The following is an 18185-nucleotide window of genomic DNA, read 5'->3' as shown; positions in this document are numbered from 1 at the left end:
AGTTGATATATCGATTTTAGTTACAATTAGTTCTTATTTATTCTTTGTGGACTTCGCCTATATCCTGATTTTATTATATTTTGTAAAAGTTACTATTTTACATAATTCAAATAAGGAAAAATTTATACAAAAGATTTATATTAGAAATTTTTGAATATTTCGTATAGAAAAGGATTTAATGTACAATATTTAGTTGATTTAAAGCTCCTAAATGTTAGTAAGAAACTTAAACACAAGAAATAAATTCAAAAAAGAATAGAATAAGTAGTACTAAGTTGTAATCTCTTGTTTTGCGAAATGAAGTACTGGAAAGAAATAATCATATATATACACTAAAAAAATCTAAGAAATGTAAAACACTATCTTTCTCCCATCATCGGAGAAAAATACGTTAAGTCAAAGTGGCAAAATCATAGTTTATCTAGTTCTAAGTTCTAACTCCTATGTATTAATTAGTTCAAATTCATCGAATAACTAAGAAATTAGTTTTGATATCCAAAATTATAAACAACCGTTTTACCTCTAACAATTTTTTTTTTTAAAAAAATTACTTATAGAGAAGCAATATATTCTCAATTCATAATTACTGTGAAATAAACTTCTTACGTGAAAAATCAAATAAGGAAAATTATAATGAACAAGGTTTTAGTAGATTTCAAAGTATTAAATATTAAAAAATAAGTAAATGACTATTTGGTTCAATGTGAATTTTATTTTAAAAGGATAAAAAAGGAGAACGACATTTCGCTAATAACCTTTGTGCTTTTAATATAGTATAGATATAGATTATAGGAATTAACACATGTTTAATACAAAGGCTGATGCCATTATAGATGCCTCCTTGTTCAAGCTTTCATGAAATTCATCTACTCAGTGATTTCTTATTGTTTATGATATAAGGAGCATTGTTTGGCTTATTATTACTGAAAAAAATTGTGTGTATATATTGCGTGATTGACAAGCGATCACGTATATATGGACATAGTAAAAAGCTTACTTCTGTATATGAAGAGTTTGGTGCAAGTTTGAAGGAACTCAAAGTTAGTTTCAATGGACTTGCGCAGTACTTAAGAGCTCAGAATGTCCACAAAGAAGATTCAAAATATAAAACTAAAAAAAAAAGTAAATATACTAAGATGTTGTGGGAATTCAACAGATAATATATCTATATACATTCTTTTTAAGTGGCACCATAATTCAACCTTCAGAAGTTTGAAAAGTTGGGCATGAATAAAACTTGATAAGAGTTCTTTCAGAGTTCACTTAGGAAAATCTTACATTCACTTCTTGGTGTTTTTCGAATACTTCCATCATTATTCTTTATCGATTTATCTATTTTTAAGATGAGTAATTCACCTACATATGTTTAATTGCTTACTTTGCAGGATATTGTTCTGCATGTGGTTGTCGATATCATGGGCCTATATATGCTGTTTTTCAAGATTCAACAAATATTGTAAGCACAATAAACTATTTTTGTTTCTTTTGATTTTATTTGTAACCCCTTTTTGCCACTCTTAGGGGATCACAATAACCAATTAGAAAAAATAATAGAGGCAGTTTTTATGAATTAACTTACTAGAATAAAATAAACATGGCAATCTTCTTCTTCTTCTTCTTTGAAATAGGCTTTATCCTCCCATTTTTCAATATTCAGAGATGTTAGCTAACCATGTCAAGATTAAACATTTTCAGAAACTTATAATTTTTATTAAATATTTATTTTATAACTCTAGCATATTTATGAAATATAATGTATGTTATTTTCAAAGTTTGGGATATAAAATTCATCATTTTCAAGAGCTTGTATTAATTTAAAATTATATTTTATAACCCATTCACATAGTTTAAAAATATTTGTGTGATTTTAAAAATCTTATATTCATGGATATAGATTACACGTGCAGCATGCATATCCTAAAATTAATCATTTTAGAAGTCTATAAATGCTAGAGCTCTCAAAACGGGTCAGCCCAGCCCAGCCTAGCCCAAGCCTTATGGGCTTTTAAATTTAGTGGCTAGGACGGGCTGGCCCGCCATATGAATGGGCCTTAAAATGGCCAGCCCAATCCAACCCTAAGAGGGTCGCGGGCTAGGGCGGGCCGACCCTTCAATTTTTTTAGAAAAAAGAATTTCTTTAAATTCTTAAATATTTTTTCGTGACGTAGTCGATTAATCATATAAACAACTTTTGTTTGCTTAGAGCGTACAAAAATCTTGATATTTGACGAGAAATCTCGTAATTGAAATGCAAATTCTCTATATCTCTAGCTCTTCTTTTTTAAAGTTACATGAATATTTTCTTAATACTTTTCTTTCATTTTTCTCAGATTCAGAGATTGGTTCAATAAGTTTATATGCTGGGGTTTTTTAATTTATGATTAACATCATTTGCTGATTTCATCATTATAATCCATAAAATTTTTAAAATTCCTTAAATTTGCTAGTGATCATTTTTTTAATTTAAAATTAATCTTTTTCTATACAGAAGAGCATTTTAAATATTAATAATATATTAAAGTAATCCTAACTGATCATTGGCCACTTAAAGTAATATTTTCTTTTGAAAAAAATATTATTATTGGCCACCTAAAACTATTTGAGTTCGTTATTAATTAAGCAAAAGAAAAACTAATTTTATCATATTACATGCATGTCAAAAATTTAAATTTTAGTTGATATGGAAGGTTAAATGAGCAATATAGGGTTGGAGAATGAGAATTATAGTTAATAGTTTTTTTAGTTTTTACTTTTTAAAAATATTAAATAGTTAATTAATTTGAATTTAATTAATTTTTGGCCTACGGGCCGGCCCGGGCCCAACTCGGTTAAGCCTCAAGGGCCAACAGGCTGACTTGGGCCGGGCTTATAAGCCTCAATTTTAAATGGGCTCAAAAAATTCTAATCCAATCCTACCCAAGTAGCGGGCTGGGTTGAGCTGGCCTCACGGACCAAACTCATTTTGACGGTTCTAATAAATTTTGATAGTATTTGAAGTATTACAACTATAACCTATATATGATAGTTAGGGGTGACAAAACTAACCCCTCATTTGATCCGCCCAACCCGTCCAAGTTTTAATGGGTTTGGGCTGGAACAGTTTTGGAGATGGGGTGTTTTGGGCTAACCCAAGTTAACTCATAAAAAATTATCAGCCCAAATGGACCCATGATAATACCCAACCTTGACTCATGGAAATGCTCAATCTTAAAGTTCTACCTTGACCCATTTTTGCAAAATATTTTATTTTTTCCATGTTTGGTTTGTTTAAATGTTTGAAAAATATTTTCTTTATGAATTCGTTTTTCTCCAATTGGTGGAAATATTTTCCGTATCAAGAGAAGAAAAAATATTTTCCAAAACTGTTTTTCAACCTTCTCCATCTCCACCAACCCCCACCCAACCCTTACCCCACCCCATCCCCACTTCAACCCCCACTCTCACCCACGCACCACCCAACCCCCACCCTAAATATATAAAAATTTTATTTAGAGTACTTTATTTTCATGATGTAGAAAAAATATTTTCTTTCATATCAACAAAATGAATACTTTTTTCATGACGTAGAAAAAATACCTTCTTTTATTTCAACAAAATAAGTACTTTATTTTCATGATGTCGAATAATTTATTTAACTAATCGTTATTGACAAAAATAATCAAAAATATCTGAAAATAAAAAAAATACATTATCACAATAGAAAAAATAATAAATAAAATTTATATCAATAAAATAAAGGACGATAGTGAACTTTTTTTAGGTATTACAATAAAATAAAAAAAAGTATTTATTTTAATAAAATTAAAGAAAATACTTTTTGTACTGCAGAAAAATAAAGTATTTATTTTGTTGAAAAAGAAAATAAGAAAGTTCTCTAGTCTAGTGAATCGGTATGCACGGGAGAAACCATTTGCTCTCATCCACGTGTCGCCTTTTACATCACCCACCTTTCACTCTCTCCACACACAACCGCCGGCATGACTTACAACTCACACATTTCCTTTCAATAAAATTTAAAACTGCCCCCTCCCGCAACTCTTTTTTGACTTTCCCCAAACAGGCCCCCCAAGGCGTTCTCTTTAATCTTCTCCTGCCACGTCAGCATTTCTTGTCGCTGATTTCCTTTCCTTCCTTTTCTTTCCGTTCAGTTATTGTAATTTTTGTTTGTTACGGGAGGAAAAAAAAAGAAGTTATATGGAGTATATATTTATAGAGTTTTATTATTTATGCAAGTATAAAAGTATAATTTTGGAATACTAGTATGATATATGCTAAATGCATCCATTTTGCTGTGTTAACAACAACAATCGCGAATCCTCACCGTTACCAATGCCTCCGCCTCCGCCGCCGGTGGCGGAATCTACTAGTAGATCGGCTGACTTACTGAACCGCTCCTCTAGCGGGAATAATTACAATTACAATCATAATAATAATTGGAGCGCGAATAACTCGAATCATCATCTTCGTCATCGGAGTTTGACAGAGTCATCATCGTCGTCAACGGCGGCGATTTTCACATCTCTATCACGGCCGCCGTCGATGAGGGAGGCGATTCAGTTGACGTGCGTTGCCACTTCCGCCGGCGATCAAGTGAAGATCAACGACATCGTCGGGAACGGTATATCGGGAATTTTATACAAGTGGGTGAACTACGGCAAAGGATGGAGGCCTCGTTGGTTCGTGTTGCAGGATGGAGTTTTATCTTATTACAAGATCCATGGACCGGATAGGATCGTTGTGAACTCGGAAACTGAGAAAGGATCCAAAGTTATTGGCGAAGAATCGCTTCGGAGAATCTCGAGGACGCGGCCAAATAAGATTACTAATGTTTCTACTTCTCAGGCTCGCCGCAAGCCCGTTGGTGAAGTTCATCTCAAGGTTATACTTCTACTACTTATATATTTCAGTTACCGGTTTTTTACCATGTTAATGAATTGTTTCAAAGTGCTTTGTGGAATTCCAATTTTATCGGATGTCCCTAGTGGAATTGAAGTTTAGTTGTTACATGCTGAGGTTTCTGGAAAGAAGGAAATTACAGATCTAGTGATTTACTTTAAAAATTTCAAAACTTCATTGTTGGTCCTTAAAAAGTGTTGAAGAAATTGGAGATTCGATATTTGTCGTGTTGGTATTTGGACATTTTATTTCAAATTTGACATCATTTGGAGCAGATTTGGGTTGGTTTGATCGAAATTGAAATTGCAATTTCAAAGAATACTTTGTTGTACAATACAAAAAATTATGCCGATTAGCTAGACTTTGTTAATGAAAACATTATGAATGAACTTGTAATTTTTTCTCACATTATAGATATATTTTTATTTTTTTCTTCATTGTGCCTTTTTTAAACTAAAGCTTATGCTTTAACTGCGCTTTGTGAATAAAGCGCCAATAGACCCGGAATGCTTTTTAAATTCTTCGCCTTTGATCACACTAGTGGGGATGGGAGGATGAGGCAAGACTACTCCTTTGAAGAAATTTTTAAAATTTTCAGCACTTTGAAGGGTAAAATCTGGATTGTTAAAAGTAACCTCTCACATCCTTAGAAAACACTCTTCCCCTAAAGTCTGCCCCTTATTCCCTTGTACGTGGTGTTCATTTTGCTTAGTCTTATGGTGGTGATAGTTTCTTTTCTTTTGGTCAATTAGTTCTTTGCTTAATTTTTCTAGATATGCACTTTCTCTGAACTGCTAACCTCTTTATCGTGATTACATATCTTTTTAACAATTGAGTAGTCTTTGCTAGGTCTCGTCCATCCGCGAGAGTAGATCAGATGACAGGAGGTTTTCGATTTTCACTGGAACAAAGAGGCTGCACCTGAGGGCTGAGACTAGAGAGGACAGAATAGCATGGGTGGAAGCATTGCAAGCTGTGAAGGACATGTTTCCCAGATTGTCCAACAGTGAGTTAATGGCTCCAGTGGACAATGTAGCTGTCTCAACAGATAAGTTGAGGCAACGGTTGTTGAAGGAGGGTGTGAGTGAGGCTACTATTCAGGACAGCGAGCAGATTATGAGGAATGAGTTTGCATCTTTGCAGAATCAACTGATGGTACTTAAGCAGAAGCATTGGCTGCTGATGGACACCTTGAGACAGTTAGAGGTACCTAGCATGACTTGTAGAAAGCATCAGTATTCTTTTTCAGTTGCTTATGTGATTCTGAATGTGAAACCGCTTTGAAATCTTCTCAATTGATTGCTCTTTTGGTTGGTGGCTAGTGTCTAACTGACTGTTATTCTTGAGATTTTTTCAGGAATACCGTAATAGTACTTATTTTGTTTGTTACCTTAAAAAGATATGTAATCACAATAAAGTGGCCCATATTGATTTTTCACTTGTTCAATGATAAAGTGGCACATATGTTGCTCAGTTGTACTTAGTGGCAACTTTAAAAACAAAGGATCTGAGAAACAAAATTGGGCCTATTTCTCTTTATGTCACCAGATGAAAGAGAGTGTCATGCTTGTGATGAAGTGACTCGTTTGTGGCTATGCTGCCTCCTTTCTTGTTCATGATAGAGTTTATGTTTTGTCTCCTAAATGAAGATACTGTGTGTCATTTGTTTCTTATTTGGTTCCTTCACCTAGAAAAACCTGATTTACTGTTTTCTCTTTTTAAAAGTTCTCAAGGACGTTTAAGCTTATCACATGCTACCGGAAACAACCTCTCTACCTTCTTGAAGGTAGGAGTAAGGTCTGCGTACACACTACCCTCCTCAAACCCTACTTGTGGGATTACACTGGGTGTGTTGTTGTTGTACACGTCTCCTATGTATGGAGTCTTTATTACTGTTATTGAGTAGAGGCACCAAAAGGACAACTGATACACTAAGCTTTCTCTATGCGCGCGGTCCAAGGGAGGCCGTACTACAATGGATGTACTGTACACAACCTTCCCTTGCACTTCTGCTGGAAGTTGCTTTTATGGCTTGAACCCGTTGTCGCTTGGGCACGTGGAGGCAACTCTTATGTTGCTTCAAGGCTTCTCTTCTAGTAGAGGTACCAACAACAATAACTACACTTCAATCCCAAGCAAGTTGGGCTCGAATATCTACTTCTCACTTTCTATATCACTCCATTTGGGCCCGTATCACACCAATATCATAAAAATTAGTTTCTCTAACACTGAAGGTTCTCTATATTTTCTATTGACATATTAATCTCTCATTGAAAAACTAAAAGATTCCTACCGAACATTGGATTGGAGTAGAGACACCGTGAAATTAAAAAAAGAAAAAGTTTCAAAAAAATCAAATGGATCTGACTTAGAGGCTAATAGCTGGAGCCATGGAAACATTCCCTTCCAATACATGGTAAGGCTGTGTATAGCAGGTGAATGTATAGTGATATGCTCGGTTGATGCGATGGACAATAACATCTATAGATGTTTCATTAGATACCAAGCCATTTTGCTTGCGGCATTACGTGAATGTACAATTTGGCCTTACCTGGTGTCCTCCATTGACCTAAAGGAGCTGAATTGAAGAGGATCTCTGATTATGGAGAGAAGGGGAGGAGGAGGAAGAAGAAAGGGAAGTGACGAAACTTACCTGTAGAGCACTGCTGCTTGATCTGGGAAAGAGAGAGAGACACTTGATGCGTTTTGTCTTAGGATGGAGAAAGAGAGTATGACAATCGAAGTGGACGGCCCTTCAGTTCTTACAAGTGCGGAATTCTGATTGTTTTGCGAATTGGAAACTTTATTAACTTGTGTTAGGAAGGAGAAAAATAATAGAGTTTTGATGCCTTAATTTGACCATATTTATGACTGTCTCCTCTTTCCTTCTTTTTAAGTTATCGACCCTATCTTCCCCCTTTTCTTTTCCTCCTTTCTGTTGTCTTTCCATTTGTGGCGAAATTTCCTGCATTTGGATATGCTCCCTCGACGCCATATCATTTGTCCTAGTTAAATGGGCACATATTTTTAGAGTAATATATTTGAAATTATAGTCGTTAAGAGAGATAGGGATCCAAAACTAAAGGATAAAGGTTAAGTTTCGGTATATGAATTTTTTGAATATTAAGGAGACGTGATGAATAGTCACACTCTTTTAATCTTTAATTATCTAACCTTAATTTACCAAGAAAGATAATCAACACTATCAATCAAAAGTCTTGATGGGCATACCAAAATACTTTGATGGTTTCAAACAGAGCTGACAGTAGATAAGTTGCATTGTATTTCAATATTGGTTGAGCAACATGTCCAAAAATACTAAATTAAAAAAATAAAATAATATTAATGTCTACATCTAGAGTAGGAACCTCATCGTTTACCTACTGGATTTCTGTAATCGTAATGTGAAATACTAGATGAAGAAGCTAGATGAGACATCTATACCTCATTTCAGGGCTTGGGTTTCATTCAATCGAAGAGTTGGAAACTTTTGGTTTTTAACAAGTTCATTGCCCCCCTCCCCCAGAGAAAAAGTATGATAAGATTTTTTCATGTTTTATCATTTAAAAGGAAAATTTCAGAACATAAAAGTGAAACATAATCAGGCATTAGTAACCGAAGTGGCACTTAGTTAAGTTACAACTTTTCCTGAAGGGATGACAAGTACAACAAGAACAACAATAACAACAAATCCAGTATAATCCCACATAGTGGGGTCTGGGGAGGGTAGTGTTCCTTGTGGAGATAGAGAGACTGTTTCCAATAGACCCTCGGCTCAGAGAAGCATAAGCAGCACATTAAAGAAGAGAAAAAACAAGAATCGCAACAGTGAGAAGCCATGTAAAAGCAGCATAAATAACAACCAAATAGTCAGGAGACCGCAATGAAAGAAATGACAGGTAGTCATAGAAATCTAATGCCAACAGAATACTAAAGTACGTGCTAATACTACCGGTATGACACGGAGAGCACTAAACTAACTACCCTACTACCCCAATCTTCGACCCCAACACCTTCCTATTAAGGGTTATGTCCTCGGTTTGCTGAAGCTGCGCCATGTCATGTCTAATCACCTCACCCCAATTCTTCTTCGCCCTACCTCTACCTCTCCTTAGGCCTTCCAATGCCGACCTCTCACACCTCCTGACCGGAGCATCAGTGCTCCGCCTCCTCACATGTCCAAACCATCTAAGCCTCGCTTCCCGCATCTTGTCCTCAATTGGAGCCACACCCACCTTGTCTCGAATAACTTCATTCCTAATCCTATCTAACCTTGTGTGCCCACACATCCATCTTAACATTCTCATCTTGACAACTTTCATCTTCTGGACATGGGAGCTCTTGACTGGCCAATATTTAGCCCCATACAAATAGTCGGCCTGGCTACATCTCTGCAGAACTTACCTTTGAGTTTTGCCGGGACCTTCTTATCACACAAGACATCGGAAGCAAGTCTCCATTTCATCCATCCCGCCCCAATACGATGTGTGACATTTTCGTTGATCTCCCCATCCCCCTGTATAATAGACCCAAGGTACTTAAAAGTTCCTCTCCTAGGGATGACTTGTGAATCCAACCTCGCCTCCCCTTCCACTTCCTGAGTCATCCCACTGAACTTACACTCCAGGTATTCCGACTTAGTCCTACTCAACTTGAAACCTTTAGACTCTAGGGTCTGCCTCCACATCTCTAACCTCGCGTTAACGCTGCCTCGCGTCTCATCAATCAATACAATGTCATCTGCAAATAACATGCACCATGGCACCTCCCCTTGGATGTGGCGCGTCAAGTATACCCGAATTTTTAAAAAATTGGAGGAAAATACGAACTTGCTCGGTATTAGACACTTGTTTTGCAAACTTCCTATTAGTTTCGTCGTTGGATGGGTGTGCAGTTGGATATATGCACTATAAGGTTGATGTCGGTATTTCTAAAGTTTTCTTACTTACTATGTCTACTGCTCTTGTATGTCTTTTAGACTTCCTCTCATATGCTTTTGACGTTATGGGCATGTTAATGGTCAGTAAACTTATTTGAATAAACTGTAACGATTCTACAGTAGAGATTTTCTTATATGCAATATCTGGAATTTGTTACAGTGACGTGCTGCGTAGTTGGGATGTCCATTCAAATGTTTGATCCGTTCTTGATGTTGGTGCAGCCTTCAAAAATAAGGAATAGAAAAAGAGGTGTAGTTTGCCGACTACTACTCTGGTTTTTTGTTCTTCCCAAAGACAAGAAGTTTTTCTTTCTCTATTGTTCTTTCATCGTCTTCTTGGACAGACTTGATTTTTCAATTTTAGACCAACACCTTACACCCACCCCTCCTGCAGGTTGCTGGTCTTGTTGCTGGATATTTGTTGTGTCCTAGCGAAGTAGTTAAACCTAAGTTGCGCAGACTCTTCATTTTTGGTGCAGCACCTGTCTCGACACGGGACGGGAGTGGGATACGTCCCGGATTCGGTCAACTAACTTTGGATACTTTGACCTGTGTCCATCGATAAATTGTGGGGGAAATTGAGATTTTGATTTCTCAAAATTAAAAATAAAACAGATTTAAGGCATGAGAAATGGCATACCTTTAATATTGTAGTACTTTTGTCTCATATTTGCTGCTTTATGTTCCAGAAAAACCAAGAATTCAAGGGGTCGTGTTCTGAGTTCGGACTTATAGCTCTATTTTTTATAATTTTGAGTTTTTTTAGCTGAATCCCCGCACCTGTATCTATACCTGGATCCGCACCCCCGAATCTTAAATTTTAGATTTTGCCGAATTTGACACTTGGATCCGTGCCCGTATCAGATGCCCGCACCCGAGTCCGAGCAACTTAGGTTAAAACTCATTGCCCACTTAGCTTTTCAGATTTAGTTCTGATCTTTGGGGTTTTGATTATTATATTATATCTGACATTGGAGCTATTAACCCAAAACTCTTGAGTTTTCCGTCTTTAATATTGACCTCCATTTCTCTAGTGACAAGCACCATAGAACTTATAGAAGCACCCATGGATGGGATAGCCTTGATACTGTTATTCTGAGCTAGAAAGAAGGGAGATATGTGCTAATGCCCGATAAGTGCCAAATATTTACAGTTTTGTTTTTTATCCTCTAGTGAATTTCTGCCTGTTGGATTCAATAGGATAGATCCACACCGGAGTAAAGTCATTTTCTCTTTCGTTGTAGTGTGGGATTTGTGGTGGTACAAGTATTTGATCTAGATAATTCCGTCACAGTTCTACTTTTCTGTGAACATTCTCTTTCTCTTCCCTTTACATGTGTCAATATGACTTCACTATATGTAAGATGATTTGCTTCAGCAATTCATCAATTGAAAGATGACAATAACCACTTCACTTGATCAAAAAGAAAAGAGAAAGAAAGATGACACTAACATTATTGGCCACCAGAAAATAAGGTATTGGATCTTCGTTTTGCAGACAGAAAAGGTCGATTTAGAGAATACCGTGGTTGATGAGAGTCAAAGGCAGTGGAAAGATGTTGGGCCATCTACTAGATTAAGGCAGGATAAATACAGTGGTATGGCTCGATTTGTTTTTGTCTTCGTTTTACTTTGTTACATATTGTTCCAAATTGTTGCCATTGGTAAAACTGAATCAAGATTGTCATACTTTTTTTTCGTCTTAAGATTCCTATTTTTCAATATCTATAAGTGCTACTCCATTTGTTCCATTGTATATGACACTCTCCTGCCAGTCTGCTCCAAAAGAATGGCAAATTCCTCTATTTGGAAACTCTTCAACTTCAAATTTTCCATTTTACCGTTAATGACACGCTCTTATAGCCATGTAAATGACATGGCATTATTTAAGAGCACAAGTTTTAAGTGGACTTTTGGTATGTGTCAAAAGTCTTTTCTTTCTTATACTTTCTTCCTAGTCAAACACCGCCATATAAAATGATACATGGAGAGTTTAAAAAATTTGAAAGGTTTCACATCCGATGTGATTTGGTTTGAACTTCTGCAGATCAAGAGGATCACTGTGGTGTGTGCAGCTTGGATATATTTTGTGTTCACCAATTTTATCCTTACCTTTAAATCCTCTTGGATGTTTGTTCCAGAAGCAAGTGCAAGTGAATCGGAGGATGACAATGAAAGAGTTGATGCTGCTGAGGACGATACTGATGATGAAGAGAATGCTTTTTTTGACACTAGGGATTTTCTTTCATCAAGTTCTTTTAAAAGCAGTGGTTCTGATTTTCGAACATCATCTTTCTCTTCAGACGAGGATGATCTGTATGCATATGCATCTGATGAAAGTGTTGACCCTGTTATTAGATCTGCTGGAACCAAGTTTCCTCATGTCAAGCGTCGCAAGAAATTGCCTAATCCCATTGAGAAAGAGAAAGGAGTCAGTCTGTGGTCGATGATTAAAGACAATATCGGGAAGGATCTCACAAAAGTCTGCCTCCCTGTGTACTTCAATGAACCTCTTTCTTCCTTGCAAAAATCGTTTGAAGACTTGGAGTACTCATACCTTCTTGATCGGGCTTCAGAATGGGGAAGAAGGGTAAGCAAACAAGTTCTCTTCACCGTTTGGATAGATTTGTTAGAATTATTTGGATACAGTAATTCGTCCTATGTTAGTAAAAGTAATGCATCTTCATCGTGTTAAAATTATTTGGGGCATTTTTCTGATGCACAGGATAATCAAGACGTGGTTCTTTTATTACTTTTTACCTTTCACCACAAATTGCCTGAACTAAGCCAAAAGAAGGATAATAGCATAGATATTGTATATATTTTTTTATTCTCGTTTGCTAAATGCTTGAAATGATTTTTGGCCACGATCTTCTCTCCTAGTTGTACGATATTGCGTTCCAAATTTTTGTGCCATCTCTGATGGTTTTGGCACTGGTATTGCTTTGAAGTTTTAAGACACTTTAAATTAATTTCTCGCACATGCAATAAAAAAGGAGGAAATAAATCATGGTATTTAGACAAGACGGGGAGGAGAGGGGTTCCCTTGGCCCTCTGTATTCTGGTGCTGCACGTATTTGAACCCATAACAATTTTGTAAAGCTTCATATGTTCTTGTTTGCAACTTCTTTGGTATTATTATGTGTACTAAGCACTGCAATTGCAGTGCAATTCTAGAACTCCTATAGTTCAAGCCTAGTATAACCACTGGTGTGTACCTATCTAATTTATTATTCTGTTTCACATTTGTCATCTATTTGATTTTTCTATATTCAAAGTGATTGATAGCAAATAACTTTTCTCTCCCTCAAATTACTGGAGCTTCTCTTTCTCAATCTGCCTGAATATCTTAACCTTTTGCTTCTGCAAGTATTCAGAAAATATATTATTTTAGCTTCTTATAATAGAACGGAAAGGTGATAGAAGTTTCATAAAAACGATCCAACTTTGTTTGGGTTGAAGTTTGTTTGATTGATTGATATATATTTAATCTGCTAAGAACCCATTTCTTCATGTAGTTGGAACAATGAATATAATGTGGCTCTACCTTAGCTTAGGAATAATCTATTCGAACTTCCATCTCTCATTGTCCATATAGCTGTAGCTGATTTTGCATTTATCTTTAACTAGTATGGGATAACTGCAAATGTATTCTTTGAAAAGCTTAATGGTGATCTTTCCACTTTGCCGCCCGGATCTTCACGATATCCCATTTCCTCTTTCTCTTTTACGAGGTGCATCGTCTGTTGCCTTTTTTTTTTCTTCCATTGATGAACTAAGTGACCTTTTTCGTTTCTGAAAAAATGCAAGTATGATCATTACATGGTCACTGGCATGACACATTGGTATCTTCTTGAACTCCCTTCACTCATAGGTGAGCTTACAGACTTTTGCTTTCTTTCCTGGTCTGTTGGCGTATGTCTCTGTAGCAAGTGCGGTTATGTTTTTATTGGTGTGTTCATACAGCTGTCATGCCATCTCAACTCTGAATTGATGCTTATAATAGTTGCTCACTTTCAGTTGTTTTTTCTGGCAAGACTAATGGTTAGCACTTCTTTTCATCTTTCTTCTTATTCACCATTATTTACAAACTTTTACCAGTTTTCAGGTGTCATTGTCCTCATCCTAGTACCTGTAATATGAGTTTGTGCTGTCTACGTTCATTGTAATTGGTAATTGTTAAAATAAAGGAAAAGATTCATCACCATTTTGAGTGCTTTTCCTTCGTCAAAAACTTTCTAGTGGTTTTCCGTCTTAGTTGCCATTTATTCACATAAGCATTATATGTTAGCCATTTTGCACTATCTGTGCAAGGTTCTGATTTTAATCTCATGTTATTGATAGGGTGACAGCCTGATGAGGATTCTCAACGTAGCAGCATTTGCCGTATCTGCATATGCCTCTACTGAAGGACGGATTTGCAAACCATTCAATCCGTTGTTAGGGGAGACTTATGAGGCTGACTATCCAGATAAAGGCCTCCGGTTTTTCTCAGAGAAGGTGTCATTTTGTTTATGGAATCAGTTATCAGTTTCTTATACTTTTTCTCTCTTCAAGGTGTTCTTCCTTAGTTTCTGATTATGGCGGAGACAATGGCCATTACGAGCTTCCAACCTATCATGGAATTGATGTTTATGGAATCACTGTGTCTCTATTAATGCTTTTCATTTTTCCTGTCTTTACATTATTTTGATTTCCTGATGCAACTGTATTCGTGGAGGTGCTTTGTGGTAATTAAGTAGTAATTTTTGTTAGTCTCTAGTTGAGAGGTCTTGAGGAGGAAGTTTGGGAGACTGGTGGTGTTAAGTGTGGGTTACTTTCCCAGTGGCTCTTTTTTTTGGGTGACATTTTTTTTAACCCCTCCCTAGGAGCTCCCCATTTTTCTCCCTTGGTGACTCGAACCCACAACCTCAAGGTTGGAGGTGAAGGATGCTTACCACTTGAGCAATCCTCTCTTGTCGGGTGACAGTTAATTTGCAAGCAAGAGTCTGTAGCTTGAAATGTTTCCAAGGCTGCTAGAGAGCATGTCGCTGATGTCTGATATATTTCTCTCCTTGTTTAGGTAAGTCATCATCCCATGATAATAGCATGCCATTGTGAGGGTACAGGATGGAAATTTTGGGGAGATAGTAATTTAAAAAGCAAATTTTGGGGTCGCTCAATTCAGCTGGATCCTGTTGGTATATTGACACTTGAATTTGATGATGGAGAAATCTTCCAATGGAGCAAGGTATTTGCATATGGGCACTTGAATATTTATCCTCTATTTAATCATTACATAATGATTAAATTTCTTATTTGTCATACTCATCTATAAATCTTCCAATGGAGCAAGGTATTTGCATATGGGCACTTGAATATTTATCCTCTATTTAATCATTACATAATGATTAAATTTCTTATTTGTCATGCTCATCTATAACATGGGAATAATCTTGTAATAGGTAACTACATCGATATACAATCTGATTTTGGGAAAACTGTATTGTGATCACTATGGAACAATGCGCATACAAGGAAGTCATAATTACTCTTGTAAGCTGAAATTCAAGGAGCAGTCAATTATAGACCGGAATCCCCATCAGGTTCTTTCTATTCTCGGCATCCTGCATGAAAATGCAAGAAACCTCATCTTTTGATGCTTCCACTCTCTGAAGTTTAGCATTAGACTATTATGCGAACAGAATGGTAATAATCCAACATGCTGTGGATGTATCTTTATGAAAAATTTTCCCTAGCTTGAAGTTATTGTGAATTGGGCTATGCAGCAAAAAAGATTAGAGTAAAAGCAACATTTGTGTAGGTGCAATTCATGTGTGCTCAGAGAGTTAATCTGATAAATAGTTGGTTCATTCAGATTTCCTGCTTTGTGTTTGGTGCAAAAGATTCCTTGTAAAATTTCCTTAGGTAATTAAACCCAGTGCTCTTTGAATTGTTAACATTTTGTAGAAGAAAGGGCTAACACAAAGATGCTACGATGTTAGCTGATTTAGTAAATTGAGTCTGTAGGAAAAAACCGAAAGAGTTTCATGTTTAAATGCACAAAATATTTTTTCAAAGCTAAAGCTGGAAGTAATCAATATGCTGTTCACCCGCAGAAGGAGAGGAGAAAAATGAGACACCTATGCTAAATGAGACTTCTGTGGCTTGCAAGTCATACTTACAGGAAATGTAGACAAAGTACTAGGATCCCAGTTGCGCCTCACTGTATCTTTGATGTCTGAAGAGGTTTCTTTGGTAGTTTCTTGATTTTGCAAATTCTGTATAATTGACATGAGGGATGTTATCCCCTTTTTTTCTTCTGAAATGGTTTATTATATAAGTTGGACTGATTTAGCTTCAGACTGAGCATGCTGCTTTTAAATTTCCTTTTTGCAGGTACAGGGGATAGTCCAAGACAGGAGTGGGAAGACAGTAGCTACACTATTCGGGAAGTGGGATGAGAGTATGCACTATGTGAATGGAGATTGCTCCATAGGAAAAGGATTTGATTCTGTCTCTGAGGCTCATTTGCTGTGGAAGCGGAGCAAACCTCCCAAAAATCCTACTAGATATAACCTGACACGCTTTGCGATTACAATGAATGAGCTCATCCCTGGATTGAAGGTATGGTATAGATCTATTTTCTTTGAATGATCACCTTCTTGGGGAGCTAATTTGTTGGCACTGATTGTTACTGATGGAAATTCTTAAAACCCTCTTTAGTACCTATTTTGTTAATCCAAGTTTAGGTTTGGTTTCTAGGATGCCTGCTGAAACTTCATCTTCAACTCCCATTGTGCTTCATTGCAATGCACTAGGAAGTTTTCAGGCTTTAATTTAGCTTGCATAGTTGTGCTGTTAGATTTGTGGCCATAGAATAGTAAAGCAGTAGTGATATAAAAGTATGTGTAATCATCTGCACACGTCATCTGCTCTTACCTTAGTAGATAACTTTAACTCTCCACATTCTTTCCGTTCCTGGATGACCTTGGTTTTAATATAATTTTATTTATAGGACCAGCTGCCACCAACAGATTCTAGACTTAGACCTGATCAAAGGTGCTTGGAGAACGGCGAGTATGACAGTGCTAATTCAGAAAAGTTGCGACTTGAAGAACGGCAGCGACAGGTAACTTTAACAGCCAATACTCTTCTGTTCAAAGGTGAGATTCATGACCCGACTAGTAAATGAGAGGAAATTCTTTTTTCCTTGTTTGTTCATTTACTTTTGAGAAGAGAACTGTATTGCAGTTTGTTTCCAGTTTCCTACCCTTGTGCCCATTGTTGCTTCAGATTTCTACCCACTGAATTCTTAACTAATGTTCTTAGAATTCTGAACAAATCTGGGCTCTTTTATTTAATAGATGTTAAAGTAGATGATTTGCGTTTTTTAGCTTAAAACTTCTGTTTAATCCTGAAAAGGGTGCATATTCTAGTTGTTGGTTCTAAAAATGTAATAGAATGCGTAAAGTAGCATTTGTTGTGTGTCTAGTTGAGCAAGTCAAGTTATTGTTACTTATTTGCAGGCTCGGAAAATGCAAGAGAGGGGTTGGAAGCCGCGGTGGTTTGCAAAAGACAAAGGGGGTGATACTTACCACTACATTGGTGGTTATTGGGAAGCAAGGGAAAAGGGCAAGTGGGAGGCATGTCCTGATATTTTTGGCCATATCCCTTCTGATCAGATGTAAAGAATGAGTGAGCTCTAGCCATTTCCGGCTTATTATTTCATTTCTTGCAAATATTTTACATCTCATTATACAGTAGTGGAAAAGTTTAAATGAGCTGCAAATTGTCCATGACATACTTGTAAAGTACTTTGAATGCCTTGACGTAATAAAGGTTTTATTCTTTTTCCTCTTCCATTCTCGATTTTCTTTCTTTCACATTAACAACCGTGTCATGGACAAGTCTTCATGGGTGTACGCTTGGGCCCGCTATACAGAGGCGGAGCCAGGATTTGAAATTATTGGGTTCGGTATTCTATTCTTTTTAAGTTATTGAGTTTTAAATTGATAATTTGTACATATTTAATAAATTTTTAATGACAAATATCAAGTTTGGATCAAAGTAAATAGGTTGGACGGATTTTACAGTCTTGACAATGGAGTTGGATTGTTTGAGGTTCCAACGTGAGCGTGAAACCAATGATAGTCAGCGTATTCTCCGTAATGTGTGCGTGGCATGACACCTCTACTGTTTGCTGCTGCCGCGCGATATTGTTGACGTACCACGTGTTGGAAGGTGATCTTCAATCCCTTTGGACGGCCGGAGGGGACAGGTGGTGCCTAGAAATTGATTAAGGCCGTTTGTGGGGTCCGTTAAACAGCTAGAACACGGGATTTTAAACTTAAATGGACCCACACAGACC

The 18185-nt window shown here is 36.6% G+C and overlaps 1 protein-coding gene across 5 annotated transcripts; it reads left to right on the top strand.

Moving 5' to 3' along the window:
• The first annotated feature begins 4044 nt into the window (after positions 1-4044).
• Positions 4045-17679, top strand: LOC107816402 (oxysterol-binding protein-related protein 1A). 5 transcript variants are annotated; one of them, XM_016642119.2, is made up of 10 exons: positions 4045-4878; positions 5746-6102; positions 11334-11433; positions 11977-12425; positions 14180-14335; positions 14898-15065; positions 15280-15420; positions 16214-16441; positions 16833-16946; positions 17344-17679. In XM_016642119.2, the coding sequence occupies exons 1-10, from the start codon at positions 4276-4278 to the stop codon at positions 17503-17505; spliced, it is 2478 nt and encodes an 825-aa protein (XP_016497605.1). In that variant the 5' UTR covers positions 4045-4275; the 3' UTR covers positions 17506-17679. The 5 variants fall into 5 exon arrangements, 3 of the variants coding, with proteins under 3 accessions (XP_016497605.1, XP_016497607.1, XP_016497606.1); XM_016642121.2 differs by having other exon boundaries at positions 4152-4878; positions 16839-16946; XM_016642120.2 differs by having other exon boundaries at positions 4153-4878; positions 11980-12425.
• Positions 17680-18185: the final 506 nt, after the last annotated feature.

This window comes from Nicotiana tabacum, chromosome 12, assembly GCF_000715075.1.
Source record: "Nicotiana tabacum cultivar K326 chromosome 12, ASM71507v2, whole genome shotgun sequence".
Taxonomy (NCBI): domain Eukaryota; kingdom Viridiplantae; phylum Streptophyta; class Magnoliopsida; order Solanales; family Solanaceae; genus Nicotiana; species Nicotiana tabacum.
This window is presented reverse-complemented; position numbering and strand designations above follow the sequence as displayed.